The 12,839-nt window shown below is 57.3% G+C and overlaps 1 protein-coding gene across 1 annotated transcript; it reads right to left on the bottom strand.

Moving 5' to 3' along the window:
- Positions 1–287: 287 nt before the first annotated feature.
- On the bottom strand, positions 288–12,350 carry LOC144488733 (diamine acetyltransferase 1-like; the record flags this gene model as incomplete). The annotated part of the gene is made up of 4 exons (XM_078206832.1): positions 288–797; positions 1,918–1,958; positions 10,428–10,529; positions 12,270–12,350. Coding segments are annotated over 4 exons (416 nt in total), but the record flags the coding sequence as incomplete, so codon positions are not given.
- Between the last annotated feature and the right edge of the window lie 489 nt (positions 12,351–12,839).

Below are 12,839 nucleotides of genomic sequence, written 5' to 3'. Positions count from 1 at the left end.
TTCTCTGCTCATTAATCTTATCGTTATTTTGCTGCCTCTTTTGCTCTCGGCCTCCTCCACAAGGTAAAAGCTGACTATTTCGGCCTATCCTCGTAAAACCCTTTCAGAATCTTGACGACCTTTGGTCGGATCAGCCCCTCCTCGGCCTTCTCCTGTCTGGGGAAAAGGTTCCCTTTCCTGTTCAATCCTTCCTGATAGTTATCACCTCCCTCGGTTCCAGAATTACTCTCCTGAATCCCATTAGGGGAAAAATCAAAGATGGCAAAGCTGCCAAAAGCAAGAAGCCATTTTGTGTCCCCAAGCGGTGTTGGTGTGTGGAGATATCAGAACTTTATTATGGAAAACAAATCACAGTTAACGTCCTGTGTCGGAGTGAATCTGATTCAAGGAATGAGTTACAGTGACGCACAGATTACTAAAGGCATTAAGGGTCAAGAGGTGAGCCAGAACTCCACAATGAAAGATGTTCCCTGACCGCGTGAGCCATGTAGCACCACACGATGGCGGGAGGCTCTAACTGCAGCGTGACATGTTGACATACGGATTCCCCATTCTAAAAGGGAATGGCAGAATGTTCAAGAGGGAGTTGTGTCTCCTCACCGGGCTTATTCAGAGGGGACGTTCGGCCCCTTTCCCCGTGCTAGCCTGGCTATCTGGTCCTCGTCGAACCTGAACAGGTGCCACCCTTCAGATCCAGTCAGGTCCACGGCACCCTTAGCAAGGTAGAACTCAATACTTGGCTTATTCTCATCCAGAACGTCAAAGTTCAGCCTGGAACACTTATTCTGCAAAGCGATCTGGGAGAAAACACAGGGTTAGATAAAAGAGTAAAGCTCCCGCTACACTGTCCCCCATCAATCACTCCCAGGACAGGTACAGCACAGGGTTAGATACAGAGTAAAGCTCCCTCTACACTGTCCCCCATCAAACACTCCCAGGACAGGTACAGCACGGGGTTAGATACAGAGTAAAGGTCCCTCTACACTGTCCCCCATCAAACTCTCCCAGGACAGATACAGCACGAGGTTAGATACAGAGGAAAGCTCCCTCTACACTGTCCCCCATCAAACACTCCCAGGACAGATACAGCACGGGGTTAGATACAGGGTAAAGCTCCCTCTGCACTGTCCCCATCAAACACTCCCAGGACAGATACAGCACGAGGTTAGATACAGAGGAAAGCTCCCTCTACACTGTCCCCCATCAAACACTCCCAGGACAGGTACAGCACAGGGTTAGATACAGAGTAAAGCTCCCTCTACACTGTCCCCCATCAAACACTCCCAGGACAGGTACAGCACGGGGTTAGATACAGAGGAAAGCTCCCTCTACACTGTCCCCATCAAACACTCCCAGGACAGGAACAGCACGGGGTTAGATACAGAGTAAAGCTCCCTCTACACTGTCCCCCATCAAACACTCCCAGGACAGGTACAGCACGGGGTTAGATACAGAGAAAGCTCCCTCTATACTGTCCCCCATCAAACACTCCCAGGACAGATACAGCACGGGGTTAGATACAGAGTAAAGCTCCCTCTACACTGTCCCCATCAAACACTCCCAGGACAGATACAGCACGGGGTTAGATACAGGGTAAAGCTCCCTCTGCACTGTCCCCATCAAACACTCCCAGGACAGGTACAGCACGGGGTTAGATACAGAGTAAAGCTCCCTCTACACTGTCCCCATCAAACACTCCCAGGACAGGTACAACACGGGGTTAGCTACAGAGTAAAGCTCCCTCGACACTGTCCCCCATCAAACACTCCCAGGACAGGTACAGCACGGGGTTAGATACAGATGTGGAGTAAAGCTCCCTCTATACTGTGCTGCTCTGGACTGTTAGGATAAGAGGGGGGGGGTCGGTTTGGGTGGGGACGGACAGCTGATCCTTCCAGAATATCAAAGCGGTTTTACCTCTGCCAGCCTCTGTAGAAACGTACTCCCGATTCCGTGGCCTGAAACAGAGGGAAGGATATTATAACCAGGACAAACTCAACCACAGACAGGGTAACCCGGCCAAACCTCTCCCCCCCCCCCCCCCCCCCGCCCCCCCCACACTCCTCCCCCCCTGCCCCCAGCTAACTCTGAACATCATACAATCCCTACAGTGCAGAAGGAGGCCATTCAGCCCATCGAGTCTGCACCGACCACAATCCCACCCAGGCCCTATCCCCGTAACCCCATGTATTTACCCTCGCTAGTCCTCCTAACTCTAAGGGGCAATTTACCATGGCCAATCCACCTAACATGTGGCACAGTGGTTAGCACTGCTGCCTCACAGCGCCAGGGACCCGGGTTCGATTCCCGGCTCGGGTCACTGTCTGTGTGGAGTCTGCACGTTCTCCCCGTGTCTGCGTGGGTTTCCTCCGGGTGCTCCGGTTTCCTCCCACAGTCCGAAAGACGTGCAGGTTAGGGTGGATTGGCCGTGCTAAATTCTCCCTCAGTGTAACCCAAACAGGCGCCGGAGTGTGGCGACTAGGGAATTTTCATAGTAACTTCATTGCAGTGTTAATGTAAGCCTACTTGTGACACTAATAAATAAATAAAGCTGAGGAACAATTTAGCACGGCCAATCCACCTAATCTGCACATCTTTGGAGTGTTGGAGGAAACCGGAGCACCCGGAGGAAACCCAGGCAGACACGGGGAGAATGTGCAGACTCCACACAGTGACTGGAGGCTGGGAATCGAACCCGGGTCCCTGGCGCTGTGAGGCAGCAGCGCGAACCAAGTGATGGTGCGACCTGTAGAACTGGAGCCTATCCCAAGCTGGAGAATCGCAGCGAAATTCCCTTGCATCGTGTTGAGGTCTGAGTGGGAATGCTGAGGGGTGTGGTCGGGATGCTGTGAGGGGGTGTGGTCGGAATGCTGAGGGGGTGTGGTCGGAATGCTGAGGGGGGTGGGTCGGGATGCCGAGGGGGTGTGGTCGGGACGCTGAGGGGGTGTGGTCGGGATGCTGAGGGGGTGTGGTCGGGATGGTGAGGGGGTGTGGTCGGGATGCTGTGAGGGGGTGGGGTCGGGATGCTGAGGGGGTGTGGTCGGAACGCTGAGGGGGTGTGGTCAGGATGCTGAGGGGGTGTGGTCAGGACGCTGAGGGGGTGTGGTCAGGACGCTGAGGGGGTGTGGTCGGGACACAGGGGGTGTGGTCGGGATGCTGAGGGGGTGTGGTCGGGACGCTGAGGGGGTGTGGTCGGGACGCTGAGGGGGTGTGGTCGGGATGGTGAGGGGGTGTGGTCGGGATGCTGAGAGGGTGTGGTCGGGATGGTGAGGGGGTGGGGTCGGGACACTGAGGGGGTGGGGTCGGGTGCTGAGGGGGGTGGGGTCGGGATGCTGAGAGGGTGTGGTCGGGATGGTGAGGGGGTGGGGTCGGGACACTGAGGGGGTGGGGTCGGGATGCTGAGGGGGTGGGGTCGGGATGCTGAGGGGGTGTGGTCGGGATGGTGAGGGCGTGGGGTCGGGACACTGAGGGGGTGGGGTCGGGATGCTGAGGGGGGTGGGGTCGGGACACTGAGGGGGTGGGGTCGGGATGCTGAGGGGTGTGGTCGGGATGCTGAGGGGGGTGGGGTCGGGACACTGAGGGGGTGGGGTCGGGATGCTGAGGGTGGTGGGGTCGGGACACTGAGGGGGTGGGGTCGGGATGCTGAGGGGGTGTGGTCGGGACACTGAGGGGGGTGGGGTCGGGATGGTGAGGGGGTGTGGTCGGGATGGTGAGGGGGTGTGGTCGGGATGCTGTGAGGGGGGTGGGGTCGGGACACTGAGGGGGTGGGGTCAGGATGCTGAGGGGGGTGGGGTCGGGACACTGAGGGGGTGGGGTCAGGATGCTGAGGGGGTGTGGTCGGGACACTGAGGGGGTGGGGTCGGGATGCTGAGGGGGTGTGGTCGGGATGCTGAGGGGGTGTGGTCGGAACGCTGAGGGGGTTGGGTCGGGATGCTGAGGGGGTGTGGTCGGGATGCTGTGAGGGGGTGTGGTCGGGACGCTGAGGGGGTGGGGTCGGGATGCTGAGGGGGTGTGGTCGGGATGCTGTGAGGGGGTGTGGTCGGGACGCTGAGGGGGTGTGGTCGGGATGCTGAGGGGGTGGGGTCGGGATGCTGTGAGGGGGTGGGGTCGGGATGCTGAGGGGGGTGGGGTCGGGACGCTGAGGGGGTGTGGTCGGGATGCTGAGGGGGTGTGGTCAGGACGCTGAGGGGGTGTGGTCAGGACGCTGAGGGGGTGTGGTCGGGACACTGAGGGGGTGTGGTCGGGACGCTGAGGGGGTGTGGTCGGAACGCTGAGGGGGTGTGGTCGGGATGGTGAGGGGGTGTGGTCGGGATGCTGAGAGGGTGTGGTCGGGATGCTGAGGGGGTGTGGTCGGGATGGTGAGGGGGTTGGGTCGGGACACTGAGGGGGTGGGGTCGGGATGCTGAGGGGGGTGGGGTCGGGATGCTGAGAGGGTGTGGTCGGGATGGTGAGGGGGTGTGGTCGGGATGGTGAGGGGGTGTGGTCGGGACGCTGAGGGGGTGGGGTCGGGACACTGAGGGGGTGGGGTCGGGATGCTGAGGGGGGTGGGGTCGGGACACTGAGGGGGTGGGGTCGGGATGCTGAGGGGGTGTGGTCGGGATGCTGAGGGGGGTGGGGTCGGGACACTGAGGGGGTGGGGTCGGGATGCTGAGGGGGTGTGGTCGGGACACTGAGGGGGGTGGGGTCGGGATGGTGAGGGGTGTGGTCGGGATGCTGTGAGGGGGGTGGGGTCGGGACACTGAGGGGGTGGGGTCAGGATGCTGAGGGGGGGTGGGGTCGGGATGCTGAGGGGGGTGGGGTCGGGACGCTGAGGGGGTGTGGTCGGGATGCTGAGGGGGTGTGGTCGGGATGCTGAGGGGGTGTGGTCGGGATGCTGAGGGGGTGTGGTCGGGACGCTGAGGGGGTGGGGTCGGGATGCTGAGGGGGTGTGGTCGGGATGCTGAGGGGGTGTGGTCGGAACGCTGAGGGGTGTGGTCGGGATGCTGAGGGGGTGTGGTCGGGATGCTGAGGGGGTGTGGTCGGAACGCTGAGGGGGTGTGGTCGGGATGCTGAGGGGGTGTGGTTGGGATGCTGAGGGGGTGTGGTTGGGATGCTGAGGGGGTGTGGTCGGGACGCTGAGGGGGTGTGGTCGGGATGCTGAGGGGGTGTGGTTGGGATGCTGAGGGGGTGGGGTCGGGACGCTTTGAGGGGGTGGGGTCGGGATGCTGAGGGGGTGGGGTCAGGATGCTGAGGGGGGTGTGGTCAGGATGCTGAGGGGATGTGGTTGGGACGCTTTGAGGGGGTGGGGTCGGGATGCTGAGGGGTGGGGTCGGGATGCTGAGGGGGTGGGGTCGGGATGCTGAGGGGGTGGGGTCGGGATGCTGAGGGGATGTGGTCGGGATGCTGTGAGGGGGTGTGGTCGGGATGCTGAGGGGGTGGGGTCGGGATGCTGAGGGGGTGTGGTCGGGATGCTGTGAGGGGGTGTGGTTGGGATGCTGAGGGGGTGGGGTCGGGATGCTGAGGGGGTGGGGTCAGGATGCTGAGGGGGTGGGGTCAGGATGCTGAGGGTGTGGGGTCGGGATGCTGTGAGGGGGTGTGGTCGGGATGCTGTGAGGGGGTGTGGTCGGGACGCTGAGGGGGTGGGGTCAGGACGCTGAGGGGGTGGGGTCAGGATGCTGAGGGGGTGGGGTCGGGATGCTGAGGGGGTGTGGTCGGGATGCTGAGGGGGTGGGGTCGGGATGCTGTGAGGGGGTGTGGTCGGGATGCTGAGGGGGTGTGGTCAGGATGCTGAGGGGGGTGGGGTCGGGATGCTGAGGGGGGTGGGGTCGGAACGCTGAGGGGGTGGGGTCGGGATGCTGAGGGGGGTGGGGTCGGGACGCTGAGGGGGTGTGGTCGGGATGCTGAGGGGGGTGGGGTCGGGATGCTGAGGGGGTGGGGTCGGGACGCTGAGGGGGTGGGGTCGGGCACTGAGGGGGGTGGGGTCGGAATGCTGAGGGGGTGTGGTCTGGACGCTGTGGGTGGTGGGGTCGGGATGCTGAGGGGGGTGGGGTCGGGATGCTGAGGGGGTGTGGTCGGGATGCTGAGGGGGTGTGGTCAGGACGCTGTGAGGGGGTGTGGTCGGGATGCTGTGAGGGGTGTGGTCGGGATGGTGAGGGGTGTGGTCGGGATGCTGAGGGGGTGTGGTCGGGATGCTGTGAGGGGGTGGGGTCGGGATGCTGAGGGGGGTGTGGTCGGGATGCTGAGGGGGTGTGGTCGGGATGGTGAGGGGGTGTGGTCGGGATGGTGAGGGGGGTGTGGTCGGGACGCTGAGGGGGTGTGGTCGGGACGCTGTGAGGGGGTGGGGTTGGGACGCTGAGGGGGTGGGGTTGGGACACTGAGGGGCTGTGGTCAGGATGCTGAGGGGGTGTGGTCGGGACACTGAGGGGGTGTGGTCGGAATGCTGAGGGGGTGGGGTCGGGACACTGAGGGGGTGTGGTCGGGACACTGAGGGGGTGTGGTCGGGACACTGAGGGGGTGTGGTCGGGATGCTGAGGGGGGTGGGGTCGGAACTGGACTGTCTGGGACTGGATGGAGAGAGATTGAAAGTGTTTCGAGGCAGGAGGAAGAGATGAGGGGAAGTGTCTTCATTCTGAGAGTGGGAGCAGAATTCACAGAGACTTTTCAATCGGGGCCCAAGCTGAAGCCTGAAGGAGGAATGAATCACTCCAATTCGGAACAGCACAGAAATGAAGGCCGAATGGCCTCCTGCTCTGCACAAATTTGACGCACTTTTCCTTTGCCCTTCAGAACAGCTCTAGATTGTTCCATGGCCCCCCCCCCAGGCAGCTGGAGGCACGGCCGCCAATCCAGAACGATGGGAATCGGGGGGTGCTCAAGAGACATAGATTGGAATATCCCTAGGGTAAGGGGATTGGATGGGGAGGAGTTTGTTAGGTGTGTTCAGGAGGGTTTCCTAACACAGCATGTGGACAAGCCTACAAGAGGAGAGGCTGTACTTGATCTGATACTGACCAATGAACCTGGACAGGTGTCAGATCTCTCAGTGGGAGAGTATCTTGGGGATAGCGATCATAACTCTATCTCCTTTATGCTTGCATTGGAAAAAGAGAGGATCAGGCAAGCTAGGAAAGTGTTTATATGGAGTAAGGGGAAATATGAAGACATAAGGCAGCAAATTAGAGGAGTAAATTGGAAGGAGGTATTCTCGGGGAAATCTACTGAAGGGAGGTGGCAGTTTTTCAAGGAATGTCTGTCGAGAGTTCTACAGGACAATGTTCCGAGCAGACAGGGAGGTGTTGGTAGGTTAAAGGAACCGTGGTGCACGAAAGCCGTGCGGGACCTAGTCGAGAAGAAAAGGAAAGCGTACAAAAGGTTCAGAGAGCTTGGCGAAGATAGGGATCTAGATGAGTATACGGCTTGTAGGAAGGGACTAAAGAAGGAAATTAGGAGAGTCAGAAGGGGTCACGAGAAGGCCTTGGCAAGTAGAATTAAGGAAAACCCTAAGGCGTTCTATAAATATGTGAAGAGTAAAAGGATGAGACATGAAGGAATAGGGCCTATAAAAGGTGAAGGCGGGAAAATGAGTACAGAACCAGTAGAAATGGCAGAGTGCTTAATGAGTATTTTGCCTCGGTTTTCACAGAGGAGAAGGACCTGGGTGGATGTACTGCGGGCTTGCGGTGGACTGAAAGGATTGAGTATGTGGACTTTAACAAAGAGGTTGTGCTGGAATCTTTGAATGGCATCAAGATAGATAAGTCGCCGGGTCCGGATGGGATGTACCCCAGGTTACTGTGGGAGGCGAGGGAAGAGATTGCAGAGCCTCTGGCGATGATCTTTGCTTCGTCGATGGAGACGGGGGAGGTGCCGGAGGATTGGAGGATTGCGGATTTGGTTCCTATTTTCAAGAAGGGGAATAGGGATAGCCCAGGAAATTACCGACCGCTGAGTCTAACCTCAGTGGTTGGTAAGCTGATGGAGAAGATCCTGAGGGACAAGATTTATGAGCATTTAGAGAGGTTTAGTATGCTCAAGAATACTCAGCATGGCTTTGTCAAAGACAGATCGTGCCTTACGAGCCTGGTGGAGTTCTTCGAAAATGTGACTAAACACATTGACGAAGGGAAAGCGGTAGATGTGGTTTATATGGATTTTAGCAAGGCGTTCAATAAGGTCCCCCATGCAAGGCTTCTCGAAAAAGTGAGAGGGCATGGGATCCAAGGGGCTGCTGCCCTGTGGATCCAGAACTGGCTTGCCCAAAGGAGGCAGAGAGTGTGTATAGATGGGTCTTTTTCTAAATGGAGGTGGTGTGCCCCAGGGATCTGTTCTGGGACTCTTGCTGTTTGTCATTTTCATAAATGACCTGGATGAGGAAGTGGAGGGATGGGTTGGTAAGTTTGCCAACGACACGAAGGTTGGTGGGGTTGTGGATAGTCTGGAGGGATGTCAGAAGTTACAGAGGGACATAGATAGGATGCAAGACTGGGCGGAGAAGTGGCAGATGGACTTCAACCCAGATAAATGAGTAGTGGTCCATTTTGGCAGGTCAAATGGGATGAAGGAGTACAATATAAAGGGAAAGATTCTTAGTACTGTAGAGGATCAGAAGGACCTTGGGGTCTGGGTCCATAGGACTCTAAAATCGGCCCCGCAGGTGGAGGAGGTGGTTAAGAAGGCGTATGGTGTGCTGGCCTTTATCAATCGAGGGATTGAGTTTAGGAGTCCGGGGATAATGATGCAGCTATATAAGACCCTCGTCAGACCCCACTTGGAGTACTGTGCTCAGTTCTGGTCGCCTCATTACAGGAAGGATGTGGAAAAGATTGAAAGGGTGCAGAGGAGATTTACAAGGATGTTGCCTGGATTGAGTGGCATGCCTTATGAGGATAGGCTGAGGGAGCTCGGTCTTTTCTCCTTGGAGAGACGTAGGATGAGAGGAGACCAAATAGAGGTGTATAAGATGTTGAGAGGCATAGATCAGGTGGACTCTCAGAGGCTTTTTCCCAGGGTGGAAATGGCTGCTACGAGAGGACACAGGTTTAGGGTGCTGGGGGGTAGGTACAGAGGAAATGTTAGGGGGAAGTTTTTCACACAGAGGGTGGTGGGCGAGTGGAATCGGCTGCCGTCAGTGGTGGTGGAGGCAAACTCAATGGGGTCTTTTAAGAGACTCCTGGATGAGTACATGGGACTTAATAGGATGGAGGGTTCTCGGTAAGCCTAAAAGGTAGGGATATGTTCGGCACAACTTGTGGGGCCGAAGGGCCTGTTTTGTGCTGTAGTTTTCTATGTTTCTAAGAGAGGGAAAGAGAGAGGGAGAGACAGAAGAGGGGGAGAGAGAGAGGGGGGGAGAGAGATGGGGAGGGGGGGAGAGAGAGAGGAGGCCGGAATTGGAGGAGCGCAGAGATCTCGGAGTGTTGTAGGGACTGGAGGAGGTTACAGAGACAGGGAGGGGTTGTAGAGGCTGGAGGTGGTTACAGAGATAGGGAGGGGGTGTAGGGACTGGAGGAGGTTACAGAGACAGGGAGGGGGTGTAGGGGCTGGAAGAGGGTACAGAGATAGGGATGGGGTGTTAGGGCTGGAGGAGGTTACAGAGATGGGGATGGGGTGTTAGGGCTGGAGGAGGTTACAGAGATAGGGAGGGAGTGTCGGGGCTGGAGGAGATTACAGAGATAGGGAGGGGGTGTAGGTGGTTGGAACAGGTTACAGAGATAGGGAGGGAGTGTAGGGGGCTGGAGGAGGTTACAAAGATAGGGAGGGGGTGTAGGGGCTGGAGAAGATTACAGAGATAGGGAGGGGGTGTAGGGGGCTGGAGCAGGTTACAGAGATAGGGAGGGAGTGTAGGGGGCTGGAGGAGCTTACAGAGATAGGGAGGGGGTGTAGTGGCTGGAGGAGGTTACAGAGATAGGGAGGGGGTGTAGGGGCTGGAGAGGGTTACAGAGATAGGGAGGGGGTGTAGGGGCTGGAGGGGGTTACAGAGATAGGGAGGGGGTGTAGGGGGCTGGAGGGGGTTACAGAGATAGGGAGGGGGTGTAGGGGGTTACAGAGATAGGGAAGGTGTGTAGGGGGCTGGAGGGGGTTACAGAGATAGGGAGGGGGTGTAGAGGCTGGAGGGGGTTACAGAGATAGCGAGGGGGTGTAGAGGCTGGAGGGGGTTACAGAGATAGGGAGGGGGTGTAGGGGGTTACAGAGATAGGGAAGGTGTGTAGGGGGCTGGAGGGGGTTACAGAGATAGGGAGGGGGTGTAGGGGGCTGGAGGGGGTTACAGAGATAGGGAGGGGGTGTAGAGGGAGGAGGGGGTTGGACAGATGGATCCAATGGCCACAGACCATGTCAAAAGAAGCCTGGCCTTGTGGCTCAGCCTGAAGCGCTGCCCCCTAGTGACTGGATGAATGACGATCATCGGTTGACAAGTCGGGGCTGGGGTCCGGACATCAGGGGGAAACTCTCACCTCGCAACTCCTCCATGACGTAGAGATCTTCCAGATAAAGAGCCCGACCCCTCCACGACCCGTAACTGAAGAAGTACATGGCGTATCCCACGATCGTGTGTCCTAGAGGTGGAGAAGCGTTCATTAAGTCATGGTGAATGGATCAGGGTTCATGTGTGTCCCTCACTCTGTGGAGCTGCCAACTGCTCCGAAGGTTGGTTTTTGGATGGTGTTGAGATTTTGGAATATTGGCGGCCTGAGATTGCCAAAACAAACCAATTCTCTGTGCCCCTGTGAACACAGACTCCAACTGCCCTCCTGACTCCCCCCAAAGCCTGTCCGCCATCTCCAAGGACACAAGTCAGGAGTGTGATGGAACACTCTCCACTTGCCTGGATGAGTGCAGCTCCAACAACAATCTCCACTTGCCTGGATGAGTGCGGCTCCAACAACAATCTCCACTTGCCTGGATGAGTGCGGCTCCCAACAACAATCTCCACTTGCCTGGATGAGTGCAGCTCCAACAACAATCTCCACTTGCCTGGATGAGTGCGGCTCCAACAACAATCTCCACTTGCCTGGATGAGTGCGGCTCCCAACAACAATCTCCACTTGCCTGGATGAGTGCGGCTCCAACAACAATCTCCACTTGCCTGGATGAGTGCGGCTCCAACAACACTCGAGAAGCTCGACACCATCCAGGACGAAGCAGCCCCGCTCGATCGACACGCTGACCACAAACACTCACTCCCTCCACCACCGACGCAGCCGTGTGACCCATCTACAAGATGCACCGCAGCGACTCGCCAAGGCTCCTTCAACAGCACCTTCCCAACTAGAATCATAGAATCCTACATTGCTGAAGGAGGCCATTCGGCCCATCGAGTCTGCACCGACCACAATCCCACCCAGACCCTATCCCCGTAACCTCATGTATTTACCCTAGCTCGTCCTGCTGACACTGAGGGGTAATTTAGTACGGCCAATCCACCTAACATGCACATCTTTTGGACTGTGGGAGCACCCGGAGGAAACCCATGCAGACACGGGGAGAACGTGCAGACTCCGCACAGACAGTGACCCGAGCCGGGGATCAAACCCGGGTCCCTGGCGCTGTGAGGCCGCAATGCTAACCCACTGTGCCACCACCTGTACCATCTAGAAGGATGGTGTACCTACACTGCATGGGAAGTGACTGATGTCCAATAACAATCCCAGAACTCTCTCCCTAACTGCACTGTGGGTGTACCTACCCCACACGGGGAATGACTGATGTCCAATAACAATCCTGGAACTCCCTCCCTAACAGCACTGTGGGTGTACCTACCCCACACACGGGGACTGACTGATGTTCAATAACAATCCTGGAACTCCCTCCCTAACAGCACTGTGGGTGTACCTACCCCACACACGGGGACTGACTGATGTCCAATAACAATCCTGGAACTCCCTCCCTAACAGCACTGTGGGTGTACCTACCACACACACGGGGACTGACTGATGTCCAATAACAATCCTGGAACTCCCTCCCTAACAGCACTGTGGGTGTACCTACCACACACACGGGGACTGACTGATGTCCAATAACAATCCTGGAACTCCCTCCCTAACAGCACTGTGGGTGTACCTACCCCACACACAGGGACTGACTGATGTCCAATAACAATCCTGGAACACTCTCCCTAACAGCACTGTGGGTGTACCTACCCCACACGGGGCTGCAGTGAGTTGAAGATGGCGGCTCACCCTGCTCCTTCTGGAGGGGTAATTAGAGGTGGGGAATAAATGCGGGACCCAGACAGCAAGGCCGACGTCTCAGACACAAACAAAGAAAAATTCTCAGAAGAATCACTGGCCAATCACCTCGACACGCCAGCTCTGGCGGAACCTCAGCCACAAGACATTTATAATAGGGACCTTCTTTAAATCCATCTTCTGTCAGATCTGTGAGGATCAGAACACAGCGTTAATAAACTGAGGTTAAACAGAAGTTAGCTTCTATAAAACAGAGCGAGGGCATGAGTGTGTGAGAGAGAGAGAGTGAGAGAGAGAGAGTGTGTGTGTGAGAGAGAGTGTGAGAGAGAGAGAGAGTGTGTGTGAGAGAGAGTGTGTGTGAGAGAGAGTGTGTGTGTGAGAGAGAGAGAGAAAGAGAGAGTGTGTGTGAGAGAGTGTGTGAGAGAGTGTGTGAGAGAGAGTGTGAGAGAGAGTGTGTGTGTGAGAGAGAGAGAGTGTGTGAGAGAGAGAGTGTGTGAGAGTGTGTGTGTGAGAGAGAGAGAGAGTGTGTGAGAGAGAGAGTGTGTGTGTGTGAGAGAGAGAGAGTGAGAGAGAGAGAGTGTGTGTGTGAGAGAGAGAGAGTGAGAGAGAGAGAGTGTGTGTGTGAGAGAGAGTGTGTGAGAGAGAGTGTGTGTGAGAGAGAGAGAGTGTGTGAGAGAG

Source organism: Mustelus asterias, unplaced genomic scaffold, assembly GCF_964213995.1.
Source record: "Mustelus asterias unplaced genomic scaffold, sMusAst1.hap1.1 HAP1_SCAFFOLD_1819, whole genome shotgun sequence".
Classification (NCBI taxonomy): domain Eukaryota; kingdom Metazoa; phylum Chordata; class Chondrichthyes; order Carcharhiniformes; family Triakidae; genus Mustelus; species Mustelus asterias.
The sequence above is the reverse complement of the archived record's forward strand: the minus strand, read 5'-3'. Positions and strand labels throughout refer to the sequence as shown.